This window comes from Haliotis rubra, unplaced genomic scaffold, assembly GCF_003918875.1.
Source record: "Haliotis rubra isolate DU_JTF1 unplaced genomic scaffold, ASM391887v1 Scf1226, whole genome shotgun sequence".
NCBI classification, from domain to species: Eukaryota; Metazoa; Mollusca; class Gastropoda; order Lepetellida; family Haliotidae; genus Haliotis; species Haliotis rubra.
This window is the reverse complement of record NW_025765144.1, coordinates 150,680-167,364: the sequence shown is the minus strand read 5'-3', so window position 1 is coordinate 167,364 and position 16,685 is coordinate 150,680. Positions and strand designations below refer to the sequence as shown.

Below are 16,685 nucleotides of genomic sequence, written 5' to 3'. Positions count from 1 at the left end.
GCTTGCATGTCTCGATTTCTTTGTATAACTTCATTTCAGGTGCCACAAGGTCACACACAACACACTTTAGTGTTATTTTCCAGCATGCTCTCCATTTTCTCTTTCTGCCTGTCTGCTGCTCGGGCGCGCCGCTGTCAGTGGATTCTGATTGAAGCAGTTGCAGAGCTTTCTTCCATCCTCCAGTCATTTCTTTGTCAACTAAATCCATACCCTTCAAATCATCTTTTCTTGAATCTTGTTTCGGGCTTTGTTCGCTGGGTGCACTGGTTTGTTGAAGCGGAACAGAGATGGAAATGCTGTTACAGTAAGGAGCAGCAATCCCAGTGCCATCCATCCTCGCCATGGCAAACAGAGGGGTCTCTTCATCACTCATCCTAGTCGTGGGTATCTGGGGTGGAGAGGCACTTCTACAGATTCAGATCTTATTTTGTTGCTAATCATAAACTTTAATTGCATTCTTAACAATGGCATGAACATAATCCAAGATAGGAAAGAAATTACAGAACTGGTTCACCAGACTGAAATTTGTGCCTCTTGATAGTCAGGGATTTACACGGAGTCCTGTAGTTGAGGGTCCCTGGGACTCATACTCTTAATTTTCAGGGGTCCTGGACAACAAAATGGGGTCCCAGACACTTAAATATTATTATTAATACTGTTATTGTATTGTGTATCATGATCATCACATTGTTACAGTAATTTAATTGCAAATAATACCATAACCCAGCTAGTAGCAAACTCAGTGATAACTTATTGTCACTTGATTTGATTTTTTAAAAAAAATATTGGACTTTTTCTGAGTCCCAGTGGACGCGCTAATAAATTTTGTTGCATCCATTGTCAATTTTTATTCGCATAGGATGCAGGAATTCCCATCCTGTAAATCCCTGGATAGTATATTTGATTACGGACAAAGGATGATGTACATGAAATGAATTGATGTAAATGTACACTCACATGCTACATGTTTAGCACGATGTGAAGTTGAGTATGAACGAGGGTTCCAGTTTTTCTCGGAGCCTTGAACAGTGTATTGGCTTAATATTGATTTAAGGCACAATTTCACACATTTTTGACAATAATTTGGCCTATATTATATTGGGGCATATGCACTCACTTTAGCTTCCTGTTGATGCAATAAAAGACTTATCATCCTTTAAGATTTGCCTGATATTGATAATTGAAACTTCGGAGGCAAACAGCTTCCAAACAGAGAACACTTGTCATATATGGAATGTAAACAATTGATCTGTACATCGAAAACTGTCGCACATGGTGTTTACATTGTTTGAATAAATGGTTTCAGTCACAATTTGCGCATATGTTTTTGTACCCGACTTCATTTTGTTTAGGACTGAGTTCTGTCTCCAAGTGAGTTATAGGATATTCGTAAAGAGCACTCCAAGGGACACAACTCAATGGGGTTCGCTTGAAATAATTTTCGGCCGGTAGAGGGCATGAGAGTCGATTTAATGTGACATTGCAGTAATATGAGCTGTGACGATATATCATAGTATCGATAATCGTGATACTTTATCTGACGCAAAATATATCGATACCTTCTTTCGTATCATATGTATCGCTGACCTTAAAATTGATAATTTTCACTAGAAATTGACGGTTATGTCAAAATTTACACTGTTACTTGCAATCAAAATGTTTTTAAAGAAAATAACTTCAGATAGCATATCATGATATGCATCAAATCTCAAATTTCTATATCGTCACACCTCTAGCAGTAATTAATTCGAACTTTTTAATTTAATATTGTAATCTAAGTATGTAATGCTTTTGGAATAAATTATATGGTAGCTTCCCTGAGGACTGATAATTAGTATTATTGAAAGAAATGCATTTGATATTTTTAGAGAGAAGTGTGGTGTAAAATAATGCCTTTTTAATGCCATTTTAGTGAAAGTCAATGCCTTTCAGTTTTAGTTCAGTTATATACTGTTATGTGTCCTGATAGGCCTCAGACCACAGTTACCCAGCCTTAGTTTTTCCATGGCCAAAAGACGGTCTGGGTTAGAATATTGGCCCTCAGTCACCCATGCTTGTCGTAAGAGGCAACTAACGGGATCGGTTGGTCACGCTCGCTGACTTGGTTGCAACATGTCATCGGTTCCCAATTGCGCAGATCGATGCTCATGCTGTTGATCACTGGATTGTCTGGTCCAGACTCGATTATTTACAGCCCGCCACCATATAGCTGGAATATTGCTGAGTGCGGCGAAAACTAAACTCACTCACTCCCATGGCCAAAACCAACACAGAATATAGAACCTGGTTTAAAATCTGGGGAGGTAGGGGGTCATCAATTTTGTACACGTTTCTAGGGGTCATCAATTTTGTACACGTTTCTAGGGGGTCATCAATTTTGTACATAAAACTATTTAAAAATTATGCTTTAAAAACATGGGAAGAGGGAGGAGGTCATTGATTTTGTACATGACATGGGGGTGGGGGTGGGGGTGTTTGTCATTCACATTTTACATGCTTCTCCATAAAATCATCATCACCCCCACCCCTAGCCATATATATATGAATGGTCCCTTAGTCAGCACGCAGTTACTGTACAGCCCAGGACCAATATTAATTACTGCAAACGGTTCTGTCACTGTAGATAATAAAGAACAAAATATTTATTCTGACAAGGTGAGGATGGGACAAATATTTGATTTGCTCTATTTTGTTTGATATTGACTCCGAACTTAATATTTATTGCCAGAAAGGTTTGAAATCAGTCTACATGTGTCGTCAATTTAGATAGCACAGATGCGAAATAAATGTGATCTGAGGCCATTTCATAAAACAAGACCCGACTTACGGAGCATGTTCAAGAATACATGATTATGCAATGCAGGAAATCACATTTTTCAAAATCAGATTGAAGGTGACTGACATGCAGATTTGGTTGGTGTTGTTTAACACTGCACTCAGCTCTATTCCAGCCATAAGGCGGTGGGTGGTATGTAAATAATACAATCTGGACCAGACAATCCATTGAGCATCGATATACACAACTGGGATACGATGACATGTGTCAACCAAGACAGTGAGCCTGACCACCTGATCCCGTTGGTCACCTCTTACGACAAGCATGGGTTACTGATGACCAATTCTAAAGCGGATCTTCATGAGTTACATGCAGATTTAAATTGACCAATTACAACATTCTTACCCGGACCGCTCTCCCTTCTCTCAGCCAGTTCTCTCGGGAATGGAGCTGTGAAAACAAGACAGATCAACTCTTAGATTTGTTTGTTGTTAATTACTGCACTCAGGAATATTCCAGCTATATGATGGAATCTTGGCCAGATAATCCAGTGAGTGATATCGTGAGCACCAATCCATCCCACCAAGGCATGCTGACATGGAATCAGCCATGGCAATATAATCTATCACCCAATCCTGGAATGGGATGCTGATGAACAAATTCAACCCAACACCCAAACAGCGTCACTTACAGAGTACCACCACAAAACTGACTAATGCATATCTGTATAAAATGTTTACAATAACTATTTAATGATGGTTTGAACCATCCCGCACTGATAACATCAAATGAATTTTTTTTGCATCTCAGTAGTTTTTTCCGACACACTCCTTCCCAAAATGTGTCAGAAAACATTAATTCCTGGAGTTGTTTCATGACCAGGCAGCCTTAACTGATTCAGACTGTGGATATCAAAATACAACAACAGATCTGGTCACACACACAATGAATCATACTGGGGCCAATCAGTGTTCAGATCCTGTCAGCAAAGGGAAACAACTCTGCAGAGCTAACTTTGATCACTGGGTCAGCTTCATTTACCTTGACTTGACACAAAGACTGCATTGTCAGTAAATAATTCCAAACTCAAAAAACAATATCCCCAAATTAATCTGTCACTGTCATAGCTATAATCCTTTTAAACAGGGGTGATTTGTATCTTACACCGTGTAACAGGTCCAATAAATTAGAAGGGATTTTAATATTTAATATTTCATCTCTGCAATGTTGAATTAGAATTTACACCAAAAAAAGCAATTTCTCCAGTTTGCCTACCAAGGGTTCACTGCTTGGTAACCCAGCTAAATTCCTCCTCTCCTCCCAAGAATCTAGAACACCAGTGATACTTACAGTGTGTACACACTCTCTGGCGTAGATAGGTTCACCCCGGATGTAACCGAGGGGGATAGAGGACTCTGGGAAGATGGCCTCGTACTTCAGCAGATGGCGAGACAGTGCATACCTGATGGGACATGAGACAGTGGCATATAGTATTAGAGCGAGCTTCTCAAATTTCAAACTAGTTATTTATATCTGTTCCAAGCTTCATATAGATATAAAACACTAAAATTCAGAGCCTTCTCAAGGTTGTCAACTGATACTATCTTGACACTTTCAGTCGGATTATTAGCTTGGGTCTCTAGAATAAATTTGTAATACAGCATTCTATAAGATCTAAAAGGGAGGCGAACCTCACAATTTCTTTAGCAAGACTTTCATAGCTAGTACGACAAGTAAGATTAGTCATGAATTTAATACTTTGCTAAAGAAATATTTGTGATTTTGTACAAATTCAAGGCTTTTCAAGGCTTTTTGACTTTTTTCAAGGCTTCTCAAGATGAACCATAAAATGCACGACCTGGATCAGACTCAACCCCAAAAATAGCAGAATTTGCAAATGAAACATTTGTCACATTAATTTTGATAGATATTTGATTCTGGTTATGAAAGTGAAAGATTTCTACATTGATAGCTTGTCAGGGATTTATCGAAATCTGCCCAGAGACACATATTTGGTCAAAAGTCTGCAGCAAATATCAATAAAATTAGCAAATTGAAAATTTTATCCTTCCATATTTATGTCAACGTAGTAGCAACTGAATAATAATCACTCGTGAAGGTCCGGATTAGAATATTGGCCTTCAGTAACCCATGCTTGTCGTAAGAGGCACCAATGGGATCGGGTGGTCAGGCTCGCTGACTTGGTTGACATGTCATCGGTCCCAATTGCGCAGATTGATGCTCATGCTGTTGATCACTGGATTGGTCCAGACTCGATTATTTACAGACCGCCGCCACATTCCTGGAATATTGCTGAGTGCGGCGTAAAACTAAACTCACTCCCTCACTCACTGAATAATAATCTTATCTGAACTTGCATGCAAATGGTGCTAACTTTGGAATCTTAAACAAAATCCCTGCTGGTGATACTAGATAGGTTTAAATTACAACAATATTGAGAGGAATAACAGTTTGAGTGTTGCTGTCTCATGCTTACAGTGGATGATTCTTGAACTGGCCGACGCTTGTTGGCAGGGGTCTCTTCATGAGCTGGGCTGGAAGTAGAGACAAAGCCCTGTATTACAGCACACTTACAGGCATCAAACATGTTATGGGGAGAATGAAATGGTTAGTGTCTCAGGAGGTGCATGCAATTATACGTCTTCTCGGAGGTGAGGTGAGGTGAAATTGGGTTTAACATCGTGCTTGAGAATATTTCGCTCATATGACGACGTGCGTGCGTGTGTATGTGTATGTGCAGCTGCTTGTACTAGCCCAGACTGAAGCTGGTTTTATAGTGCTAGCCCACTGAGATACCATGCCACAGTGAAGCATGAATACCCCACTCAGACACATTATACTGACTCCGAGCCGACCAGTCCTTGTTGTACCCATTAATGCCGAGCGCCAGGCAGGGACCAACAAGTACCATATTTTAACGTCTTTTGGTATGACGCAGTCGGGGATCGAACCCGCGACCTTCCTCTCTCTGGGCAGACGCTCTAACCACTACACCACGGAGGTGGTCCGTCTTCTCGGAAGAGAAACCTGTTCAGGAAGAGGAGTCTTCTGGGTTTTATATCGAACAGCCGAAGATCACGCTCTTCTGCTCGTGAATGAGAAGAGCGGGAAGTACTTCTGAGAAGATAAGCGTGCAAATCGAACATCTGGAAGAGCCCACTTCCACTTCGAGAAGTGTAAATCGCATGCACCAAGAGCTACAGATAACTTTTGGGTCATTGAGTTATGTACTCACTTGTGTTCATCTCAATTGGGTATTTTAGTTTTCCTTTGAGTAACCAAACAAATTGTACCCACCTCACTCAAACTCAATTGAGTATTTTGCCATTTTCCATTACTTGTAAAAATATAATAAAGCTTAAATGTTGGTTTACGTGTTTGTTATTTCTATTTGATCTGTAATATGAGAAATGATAAGGAAGACTGCAATATCTTTCTCAATATATCTCAGTTATTTGATCATTTTTTTACGTGTACACATGTAAGATCATATCTATTGAGTATTTACAAACATTTATGAGTACTTGTACACAATAGTCTTAATAGGAATTGAGTTTTCACATAAATATTTGCGTAATTTACGCAGATACACAGCTTATCTGTACCTCTGTGTCTAATATGCAAAGGGTCAGAATATACTACAGGTGGTGCACACAAAGAAATTCAGCTGAAGAAATATCTCCTGGATATCAGTCACATCTTCCTACCTCTTATATCATCTTCATCATTATCCCCATGCTCAGGAGCTGGGTTCTTGTAGATCTCCAGAGTTTCATCCCACCACTCTTGGATCGACTCTCAGTTTACGTGTGTGTGACATCCACTGAGAGGCATACCTGGCAGTCACGTCTCGGAGGTACCCACCTACCACAAGAATACATATACAGGCCTGATATACAGTAAGAATTCAAAACTGCATTTTCAGCCCAGTTCAGTGAAATGCGACAAACTATAAAATGTCAACATCCCACACAGAGTCAAATTATCTAGATATGTGTATGGCCGACAGTTCATACATCATGGTCAGATCGTAATAAGCAGACAAAGTGTTCTTCCACAATGCCTCTAGCCTTATCCTTATCAATCAAACCTTATACGTGCTCTTAAATGTCCAAATTCTCTGCCATTGAAGATACCAATGTTGATACCTTACAGAGTGTTTATTAACAAAGATTGTATGCTAAAACAAGGTGTATACCATGAAACAAGTTTCACAAACAAAGATTGAAAACTCCCATGGTCCATGGCATAAAGTCCCAATGTGTTTGAAGTTTCACTATTCTTTAAAACTCAGAATTCTGGTAAACTCAGGTTAGAATTGGTCTTCAGCAACTCATGCCTGTCGTAAGAGGCGACTAACGGGATCGGGTGGTCAGACTTGCTGACTTGGTTGACACATTTTTATCATCATATTCTAATTGCGTAGATCCATCCTCATGCTGTTGATCATTGGAATGTCTGGTCCAGACTCGATTATATACTGACCGTTGCCATATGCTGGAATATTGCTCTGTGTAACGTTTTACAACAATAAACAAACAAAAAAACTTCTGTAGCACGATATGACCGTCTGCTCACCTGCACTGAAGGCGATCACATAGTGAACTGGTTGGACCAGCTTGGATTCTATCTCATATGGCTTGTCTATAATATTGTGCACACAGTCAACACCTGGATGAAGAGAATGAAGGTAAATGAATTGAAAATCAACTCATTCAAAAACAGCAGGTAACTCTTTACTATACAGTGTGTTCGATACATTCTCTGTATAACTGAAGTTACAGGGCATTGTTAAAATTATACAAGTCATACATGACACCGAATTGTGTTCATCAAACACTTTGAAAGTTTGGTTTGATAACACGGTTCGGATAGATTATCAGCCAGCAAATCTAAGGCCTTTTAAGGCCTTTTCAGTTGATAATCTTAAAGCCCTATAGAAACATAAATAAAACAGTAGTTGAATAAACAGGAGGTTCATCTGATGTGGGATCGACCATCTAAGGGAAGCAACTCTTGGCTACATTGCAGCACTGGGAAAGTTTAAACTGACATAATGCTGATTGCAGCATTAAGCAACATGCAAACAAAATGATTGGTTAGGGTAATGTTTTAGAGTGAACCTGTTTCTCAGTTTCAACCAGTAAGCAGATATTTCTGCAATACTTACACAGCCATCTTGATTCTTTTGGCAGGAACACTTCCGTCCAGATGTCACAACCTAAAACGCCATCAGTGGTTATATCATGACATTTGAAAGTTAGAGGCACATTCAGTTTTGTATGGGGATAAGGGTGCAAGCACAGGGGTGTATGGGTTTATGACCTTAGGGCCGTAGACCTCAGGGTGTTTGGGTGTACAGATGTTTACCTCAGGGTGTTTGGGTGTATAGATGTTTATGTGTGTAAGAACATGAGGAGTGTATGGGTTAGGGGTGTATGGGTTTAGGGATGTATGGCGTTAGGGGTGTATGGGTATGTATGGGGTGTATGGCGTTAGGGGTGTATGGGTAGGGATGTATGGGTTAAGGGGTGTATGGGTTTAGGGGTGTATGTTTTCTTCCTTTCATACCTGCCACACCTTTGATAACCAAACCACTTCACTAACTTGAAAGATTCCCCAAATCCTATATTGATATGGAAACCTACCTTTATTTCCAGATCTTCCTTCGCCATCCGAGTCAGAAGACAGAACCTTCCTATTCTTCCTCTTGTTCAACTTCTCCCTCAGGGGACTTCGGAAGGATGTCTCTTCCTCCATAAACTCACTCCCAGAGCTGAAGCACCAAGTGAACCTTGTACTTCATAGTAGTGTTGGGAATTGGTTAAATTCTCATAACAGATAATTGGTAAGCACCATTTATCAAATTTTCTTGGTTGTTTGTTAATGCACAAAAAATAAAAACAAAACATGTAGTTCTTTCAGGTTTTTGCACAAAATGCATTTACAAATATCACATGTTTAAAGGATGACTAGTATGTTAGGAACAAAAAGTTCCTGGAGTCTTTAAGATAAATTCAATCATGACTTGGAACGAGCTTGTAGTGCTTCTGAAATGCAACAGACAAAACCGACCAGAAATACCTATCAGACAACTTTCTACACAGTGTATCAACAAATCCCACCATACCTCTGTACAACGACCTCTTCCTCCACCTTCTCCTTCTTCACTGCTTTCTGTTTTCCTTTGCCTCCTCGCTTTCCTTTCTGCTTCTTCACAGTATATTCCTCCTCTGAGAAGCTGCTATCACAGTCACTAGGAACACTTTCTTCAAACCCAGACTCATTCCCATCTATTTCTTCTTTCATCGTTTTCTTCTCATCTCTTTTCCGTAATGTCTTCTTGGGTTTCTCTTCCCCATCAGAATCAGAGTCCTCTGAAGAAAGTTTCTTCTTCGAGAGTTGTTTCCCCTTGCTGGCCTTGCCCTTCTTAGACTTGTTATCAGCTTTTTTATTCTTGGCTTTGGTTTTAGAATCTTTGTCCGCCATAACTTTGGATTTAGATTTAATTTTTTGTCCAGCAGAAACACTTTTTGAGTTTTTTGATCTTTTAGTATTTCCAACACTGGTTTTTCCTTTTTCTCCGTTTTCTTCTTTATCCTGAGTTGTTCCTGAAGTGGTGGGGTTGTCCTCAGTTTTGGATTTTTCTTTACTTTAAACTGAAGATAAACATTTCCGTATTACCATCCATACACAGCCAATTTCATACTACTTACACATCAACAACACCTGCAAAATTAAACCATGATTTATTAAGGCAGACAAAGGTATTTCTCAGGATTTTTGTTCTTGACAATCATTGTTCTTGATTTTCTACTGTACTGCATCTCTATTACATTTTATCTTGCCTCACACATAAATGTCGTTTTCTGATTGGCTGTGCGCTCTTCTATTATTTTCAATGTACCCCTCTTACAAGCGAGTAACATTTTCTATGTACCCCGCTGGGAATGCCAAACTCATTTGGTACTTCGTGTAGTGGTAATTCTTTGTCTCGAATAACATTGAATCACGTATGATGTATTGAAATTACCGATGTTTTGCAAATGCAAATCGATGGAAGGGAGATAACTCTAAAAAACATTTCTTGTCGTCTGGTACTCCATACTATGATCCGATACCTGTGCTTCAAACAGCTCAAAATTATCATTGAGGTGTTCGGTAAGATAAATACGTTGTCCACTGGTCCCTCGGGGCCCATGGGTTGATGTACCCTCAATGTTTCTTTATGTTCCCCTTGCCCTTCGGGCTCAGGGAACATAGACATCGAGGGTACATCAGCCCATGTCCCCCTCAAGACCAGTGAACAACTTATAATGTACACAATCAAAGTTACACAATCACCCGTTGGCCACCGAAGCATGACATTGTGGATGAGGTAGGGATGAGGTAGGAATGCGATGGGAGGTTGAAAAGTGACATGTGACAATCTAACCAGGATTTGACTGACTGACTGAGTTTGGTTTTACGTCGCTTTAAACAATATTCCAGCAATATCACGGCGGGGGACACAAGAAATGGGCTTCACTCATTGTACCCATGTGGGGATTCGAACCCGGGTCTTCGACATGACGAGCCAATGCTTTAACCACTAGACTACCCCACCGCCCCTTAACCAGGATTTGAACCTTAGGATAAGCAGAGAATGTGTTAGTCTGGAGTTGACCCTTGGACAGGGGTTAGGAAGGTTGAGTGAGGATTACCTCGAAGAAGCCACCTACTCACAGCAATGATACAATGTAGTTCTACATATCGAAACACGAACAAAGATCCAACCAACCAATCACACACAAACTCACAATTACTTTTACAATCACATTTTGATCGGAACAATAATTTCCTAAATTTTGTCCATCAGGATACATCTAGTACAAGACTCTCAGTTTAACTTTAAATTATGTGTACCGTACATTACCGTAGATAAGCCAAATTTTGAAGACCAAAAAAGATAGGGGGTCAGCATATCTATTAGATCGACTTATCTATGGTAATATACGGTATATGTTCTCAAACTGCATGAACAATCTGGTGTAAAAACACATTTTTCATCTGGTGTAACCCTGACTAGTATGTTCAACATCATCAAACATCATAATGATATGTAATAGTCTGACACCTACCTTATCTTCTTCCATAACCTTGAATCCCATTGGCTGGAGAGACATCATCAGTCGTACATCAAATCCCATTGTCCGCAAGAAAATGATGAAAATCTGGATAGGTTGGAAGAAAGCATGGTCTGACTGCCTGAAGACTATTGTTTGACTGCCTGAAGACTATTGTTTGACTGACTGAAGACTATTGTCTGACTGTCTGACTTACTGACAATTATCATGGAAACGTACCTAACACATCAAAGGACAGAACAACAGTACAGGACTTAAACATTTAGCCTATATTATTGCATTGAAAGCAAAATACAAAGGTAAAATAAAATGGTAAAATACCTCTGCCTTTAACAAACTAACAACTTGAGGAAAAATCTCAACAACAAATTAACACCTTCTCCAAAATTTCAAGTCTCGAACACTTAGTTTAGTGGTTCCAGGATAAATCTTTTACTAGAATCACAACAGACCACACAATATAGAATATGGACTACTGAAGATGTAGAATTACATGAAACGGTAACAGAAATCAGATGGTATAATACTTACAGTCGCAAGAACTCGGCCATCACAGATCTGGCGGGTTGAAATGGCTGCTTCTAACTGAGCTTCTTTAATCTGAGAGATACAAATGTCTGACAAAACTTGTTTAGGGTAACAAAACATGATGATTAAGTCATTCTCCAATCTCATTCAAAACTTTAACTCCGATATATATTTCCATCTGAAAATGCGAGGACACATTCATAGACGGGCGTAGCAAATGAATCCTTAGGTTAACTTTGACCACAATTTTATATAATGGATCAGGATGTCCGATGTCATGTTTCAATAATCATTTGGTTTCAAATCTTCACCACCTTGACTAGTGACTACATTTAAAAAAAACAAAAAAAAAACAAAACAAAAACAACAAAAAACAGTACACAAACATTCCTTGAAATTATTTGCATAGTTATCTCCCTTAGAAAAAACACACTATTTTTGCTATTGCTAATGTGCCAGGAAAACGATGTAAGTTATTTCTTTTAATATCACCAACAGTTATATTAAGCTACATATCGCATATGAACTTGCATGTTGTATCTTCGATATGTGTTTTACTTTAGGAATGGTTCAGCCACATCAGCAGGGCTATGGCCTCTTGTGCCGTTATATTGAACATGCTGAACAAAGCATGTTTGAAGCCAAGTGTTTCCAGAGAGGATGGGTCATCAGCTATAAAGCTCAGTTCCGCACTGTACAAGTTTCATATTGTTTTTCAAAATTGTGGAATACAGAACAAAATAATACCAAATGCCACCTTTTAAAAGTTTCAGTCACCATGACTGTCCTGTATGTAAGGAAATTAACTCTTTAACTAGAACCCAGATCAGTTTGGGTTATGCTACTTCAGCTATTGTGGTCCAAAATGTCTACCCATCCCAGCCCTAGCTGATAATACAGAATCAATATGTAGGAATGCATGATGTGCCAGTACCATATATACCACAAGTCCTGTGAGAACTGGGAACACTAGGCTACATACCAGTCCAGGATTGTTCTCATCACCATCAAAGTACTGTGACTTGGCCTGGAGGGGGAATTCCTCTCGGAACCACTTCACAATCTGCCTCAACCCCTCCAAGCTGCAGGATGTGGGGCCACGGGAAAACCTGGAAGGGATGACCGAGACAGCCTGCGCCACAAGCGTGTCAGCGTTGCAGATGTTGCTCTGATGGAATCCATGGGACAACAGACACAGAAGATGCACCTGTGAAGGTAAAAGGGGAAGCAATGTGAAGGTCAAAGGATAAGCAATGTGAAGGTCAAAGGATAAGCAATGTGAAGGTCAAATACTGGTCAGTTGTCCACTTGGATCATGACCCTTGCTAGAACTAATGAGTGAGTTTAACCTAGAAATATAAACATGGTGAAAAATGTCGGCTTAGAGATACGGTATGTCAGTTTAGATGGAGTTTTTAGAAACTCAATCCAAAATTAAACCACATACAGGAACTTAACCTGTACATTCCTAAGATCTAAGTTGTTGTTCTGAGAAGGCGCATTGTCAAGAAACAGCGTGTACTTAACTACATGCTTACCTTATGAATGTTCATTCGAACATCCTTCTGAAATCTTCTCATTGTTTGCTGAATATAACCAAGCCAGTCAAACTTCTTCTTCTTCCTTTAGCAAAATACAAACGATTGGTTCCTTGTTATTAGAAACAATAAAACCTCACAATTTTTCAAATAAAAATAATAATAATAAAAAGTGAAAAAATTCACACTTAATTTGAGAAACATCAAGCACTGAAATAAAATGTGTGACTATCCTTTTATGAACACACTTCATCTGAAGGGTTTCTATCACTCTTCTTCACGGTTCCACTCTACCTTTTCTTCCTCATGATATCTGGTGCTTCTAGAGTGATTTCCACCGGCTCTTGTGGAATCTGAGATTTAAATGGGCTCCCTTTGTGATCTGAATAAAAAGAGAGTTTGGCATGTTGAACTAAACAGAAATTCCTGTAAATGTGGAATGGTTAGGCAGTTAGAGGTGAAGTTGTGACAAAATGTTTTGGGTAAAAACTTACAGCATGGCTAAACCAAACAGGTGCACACACACAACAATGATATGAGATAGTTTGGGCTATTAGCAATGTTCCAGCAATATCATGGCAAGGGTTACCATGGTTACCAGAAATAGACTTCACACTTTGTACTTATGAGGGGAATCAAACCCGTGGTTTTAACTTGATGAACAATTACCTTCCACTTCCTCCCAGTCTTCACTATCCTCTTCCTCCTCATCATCATCTTCACTATCAGTTGTTGACCTTGACCCTTTAACCTTTTCCCCACCTTCACCTTGACCTGAAGGTACTGATTGAGAGCAGCTTGCGCCTTCCATTCTCAACAAGACAGCTGTAACGTCCCCCACATCGAGATCCTCTACTTGGGAAGCCGAAGGGACGTCTGCTTCAGGCTTAACTCCATCCATCTTGGAGAACTTAGATTTTACCTCTGCAGCAGCTTTTCCATGTTGCCTTTTTCTTGTTCCAGACTTGCTCTTTACATCGGAAGTAGATTTACTTCTTCTCTTTGCTGATGGTGTAGTTTTAAGAGTTTTAACTGCAGGTTTGCTTTTAACTGTTTTAACTGCAGGCTTCTTTTTAACTGTTTTTGCCTTATCTTTTTTGGACTTAACAACACTTTCTACATTTTCAAAGTCTGAGCAATCTGAATCACTCATTACACCAACAGGTTGTGATATATCGGGTTTTGTTTCCATGGCAACCATTTCCACTTTTACTTCCTTAACAGTCTTGTCTTCTACTTCCTCAAAATCATCATCTTCACTATCATCATCTTCACTATCACTCTTCTTCAACGATTCATGAACAATTTTTCCTTCATCAGATATATCCTCCTGTTCTGGCTTATTTTTTCCATCTTGCATTAATTCACCTTTTTGTTTTAATACTTTCTTTGAGGCTTTTTTGTTGTTAAAAGAATCAATAGAATCTATTTGTTTTTTACTCATTCTCTTTGCTTCTGTCGCAGTCATATTTTCCTGTGAATCTTCCTGAACCAATTTGCCAGATTTTGATTTCTTTCCATTCCAACTTTTCTGTTCACACACAGAATTTTCTAGTTTTACTTCTTTTCGTTTCTGTTTACATGGCACCACATTTTTGTCTATATTTTCTTCACTTCTTCTTTTCCTAACAGGACGTGTCTTCTTTTCATTCTTTTCTTTTGTTTCATTTTTAATTCTTCTTACAGAACTTTTCTGGCTACTTTCTGTTTTTTCAACATCATAATTATCTGACTTCTCTTTGGTTTCCTTATCTGTCTGTGATTTCCCAGTTCCTCTTGTTTTTCTCTTTGGTGGCATTACTGATTATTACTCCACCTTTAATATCAACAAGAAAACATCAGATCACATGTGACAAGTGCTAATTATCAGGTGACAAACGCCTGATAATCACACAGGCACAAACAACCATATACATATTTGATGTATAGTCACATTTTTCCAGGAAAACATGAGACAACTATTTTTATGGATTTACCTTACAGTGAAGGGTACCAGGCCCACCTCTGATAATTTGAAAACATATAGACCATGGATGATTATAGAATCTGTTTGCCAACAATTAAAGAGTTTTAAAAGTGAGTATGGTTTTGCTCTGCTTTTAGCAATATTCCAGCAATATCACGGCAGGGGACACTAGAAATGGGCTTCACATATTGCACACACGTGGGGAATCAAACCCAGATCTTTGGTGTGACGAGCCAACACTTTAACTTTAACCACTTGGCTACCCCACCGGCCCTATTTTTTAAAAAGAAATAATACAGCATATAACTAGACGACTTTGCACTTCACATAAAAATTCTTTCTTATCACTTCACTGATTTCTCATGCCTCCTTCATCCTTAGGGTTAGTTGTGTGAGGGTCAAGGTAGATAACCCCAATCCTATGCCCTGGGATAAAAAATATTGGTGAATGCAGCCTAGTGCAGATCTGTTACCTTTTCACCCCAGTAATCGGCACCTGAATAATTACCTTACTGTACTGCAAGTAAATTTTAAGTGCATATGTATTAACCATTTTTTTCTGCAAAAATGGATACTTTACAAAAATCATACAGGTTTCTTTACAGTATAGTGAGCGAGTTTAGTTTTACGCTGCACTCAGCAATATTCCAGCTATATGGCGGCGATCTGTAAATAATCGAGTCTAGAACAGACAAATGGTGATCAACAGCATGAGCATCGATCTGCGCAATTGGGAACCGATGATATGTGTCAAACAAGTCAGCGAACCTGACCACCCGATCCCGTTAGTCGCCCCTTACGACAAGCATGGGTTACTAAAGATTAATATTCTAACCCGGACCTTCACGCGTATCCATATCAGTATATTTATGTGTATTAATATTAGCTAACACCAGAGACCATACATCCGTATATGGTCTCTGCTAACATGTGCATCCCACATCACAACTAACCCTAACCCATGGATTGACAAAGGCTGAGGACAGAGTTTGGAGTAATGTACCCTAGCCTAATACAACTGATCGGAAATTCAGGCATGTTATATCTGTGAAAGCCGGCAGTTAGCGCCAACATAGACTAAGTCCGGAAAACTTGAATGTTGCCTCATAGCTACCAGATTAGTAAATACCTAGCCGAGAGCCGCGATAAAAACCGTGATTGACGAAAATCTGACTCAACAAAAATTTAAACACCAAAACTGGGTCACACTTCCACCCAAAATCGACAACACAGAATCCGCTGATAGAGACGACAGTTGGCCATGTCTCTCAATTGCAATCAATCAACTAGACAGGTGGAATTAAATGTTTTCCATAATTAAATAAACTATCCACACCAAGCACCATGACAATGTATGATTACCTAGAATTGAGTTCTGCTTCTGTATATTGACAGAACTACCCGCCAAATGCACATGGCTATGTTTATGCAATAGTTAGCCTCAAACCAGATAAGGTAAAATGTCAAATTTCAGTTTGTTATCTCCTACGCTGTATTGCCAAATACAACAAGCGTCTTGTGCTATTTATACTTATACATATAATATAATGTAATAAGTTACTAACCACTTAGGTGTATCAATATTGCAACATGAGAGTTAAGGTTTCTCTAGGAACGGAGAGTATTTTACAATCGGATCTTCTCGGCATGAAGATGTTCCGATTGAGGTTAGCATAAGAGTGACCTCCCTTTAATGTAGGGTCAATGGAGTGCTTTTAGCTCAATGTGCA

General features: G+C 39.2%; 1 protein-coding gene across 1 annotated transcript in view; it reads right to left on the bottom strand.

Annotated features, from left to right (window-relative positions):
• LOC124265997 (DNA repair protein complementing XP-C cells-like) overlaps positions 1-16,384 on the bottom strand; it is a 36,862-nt gene extending 20,478 nt beyond the window's left edge. Inside the window, 17 exon segments of the mRNA XM_046700817.1 lie at positions 3,182-3,226; positions 4,127-4,238; positions 5,274-5,331; positions 6,505-6,586; positions 6,588-6,661; positions 7,376-7,468; positions 7,968-8,018; positions 8,446-8,573; positions 8,928-9,134; positions 9,137-9,456; positions 10,918-11,010; positions 11,455-11,523; positions 12,434-12,658; positions 12,990-13,074; positions 13,284-13,371; positions 13,659-14,805; positions 16,318-16,384. Coding sequence (XP_046556773.1) covers positions 3,182-3,226; positions 4,127-4,238; positions 5,274-5,331; positions 6,505-6,586; positions 6,588-6,661; positions 7,376-7,468; positions 7,968-8,018; positions 8,446-8,573; positions 8,928-9,134; positions 9,137-9,456; positions 10,918-11,010; positions 11,455-11,523; positions 12,434-12,658; positions 12,990-13,074; positions 13,284-13,371; positions 13,659-14,787 — 2,859 coding nt within the window. The 5' untranslated portion in view covers positions 14,788-14,805; positions 16,318-16,384.
• Positions 16,385-16,685: the final 301 nt, after the last annotated feature.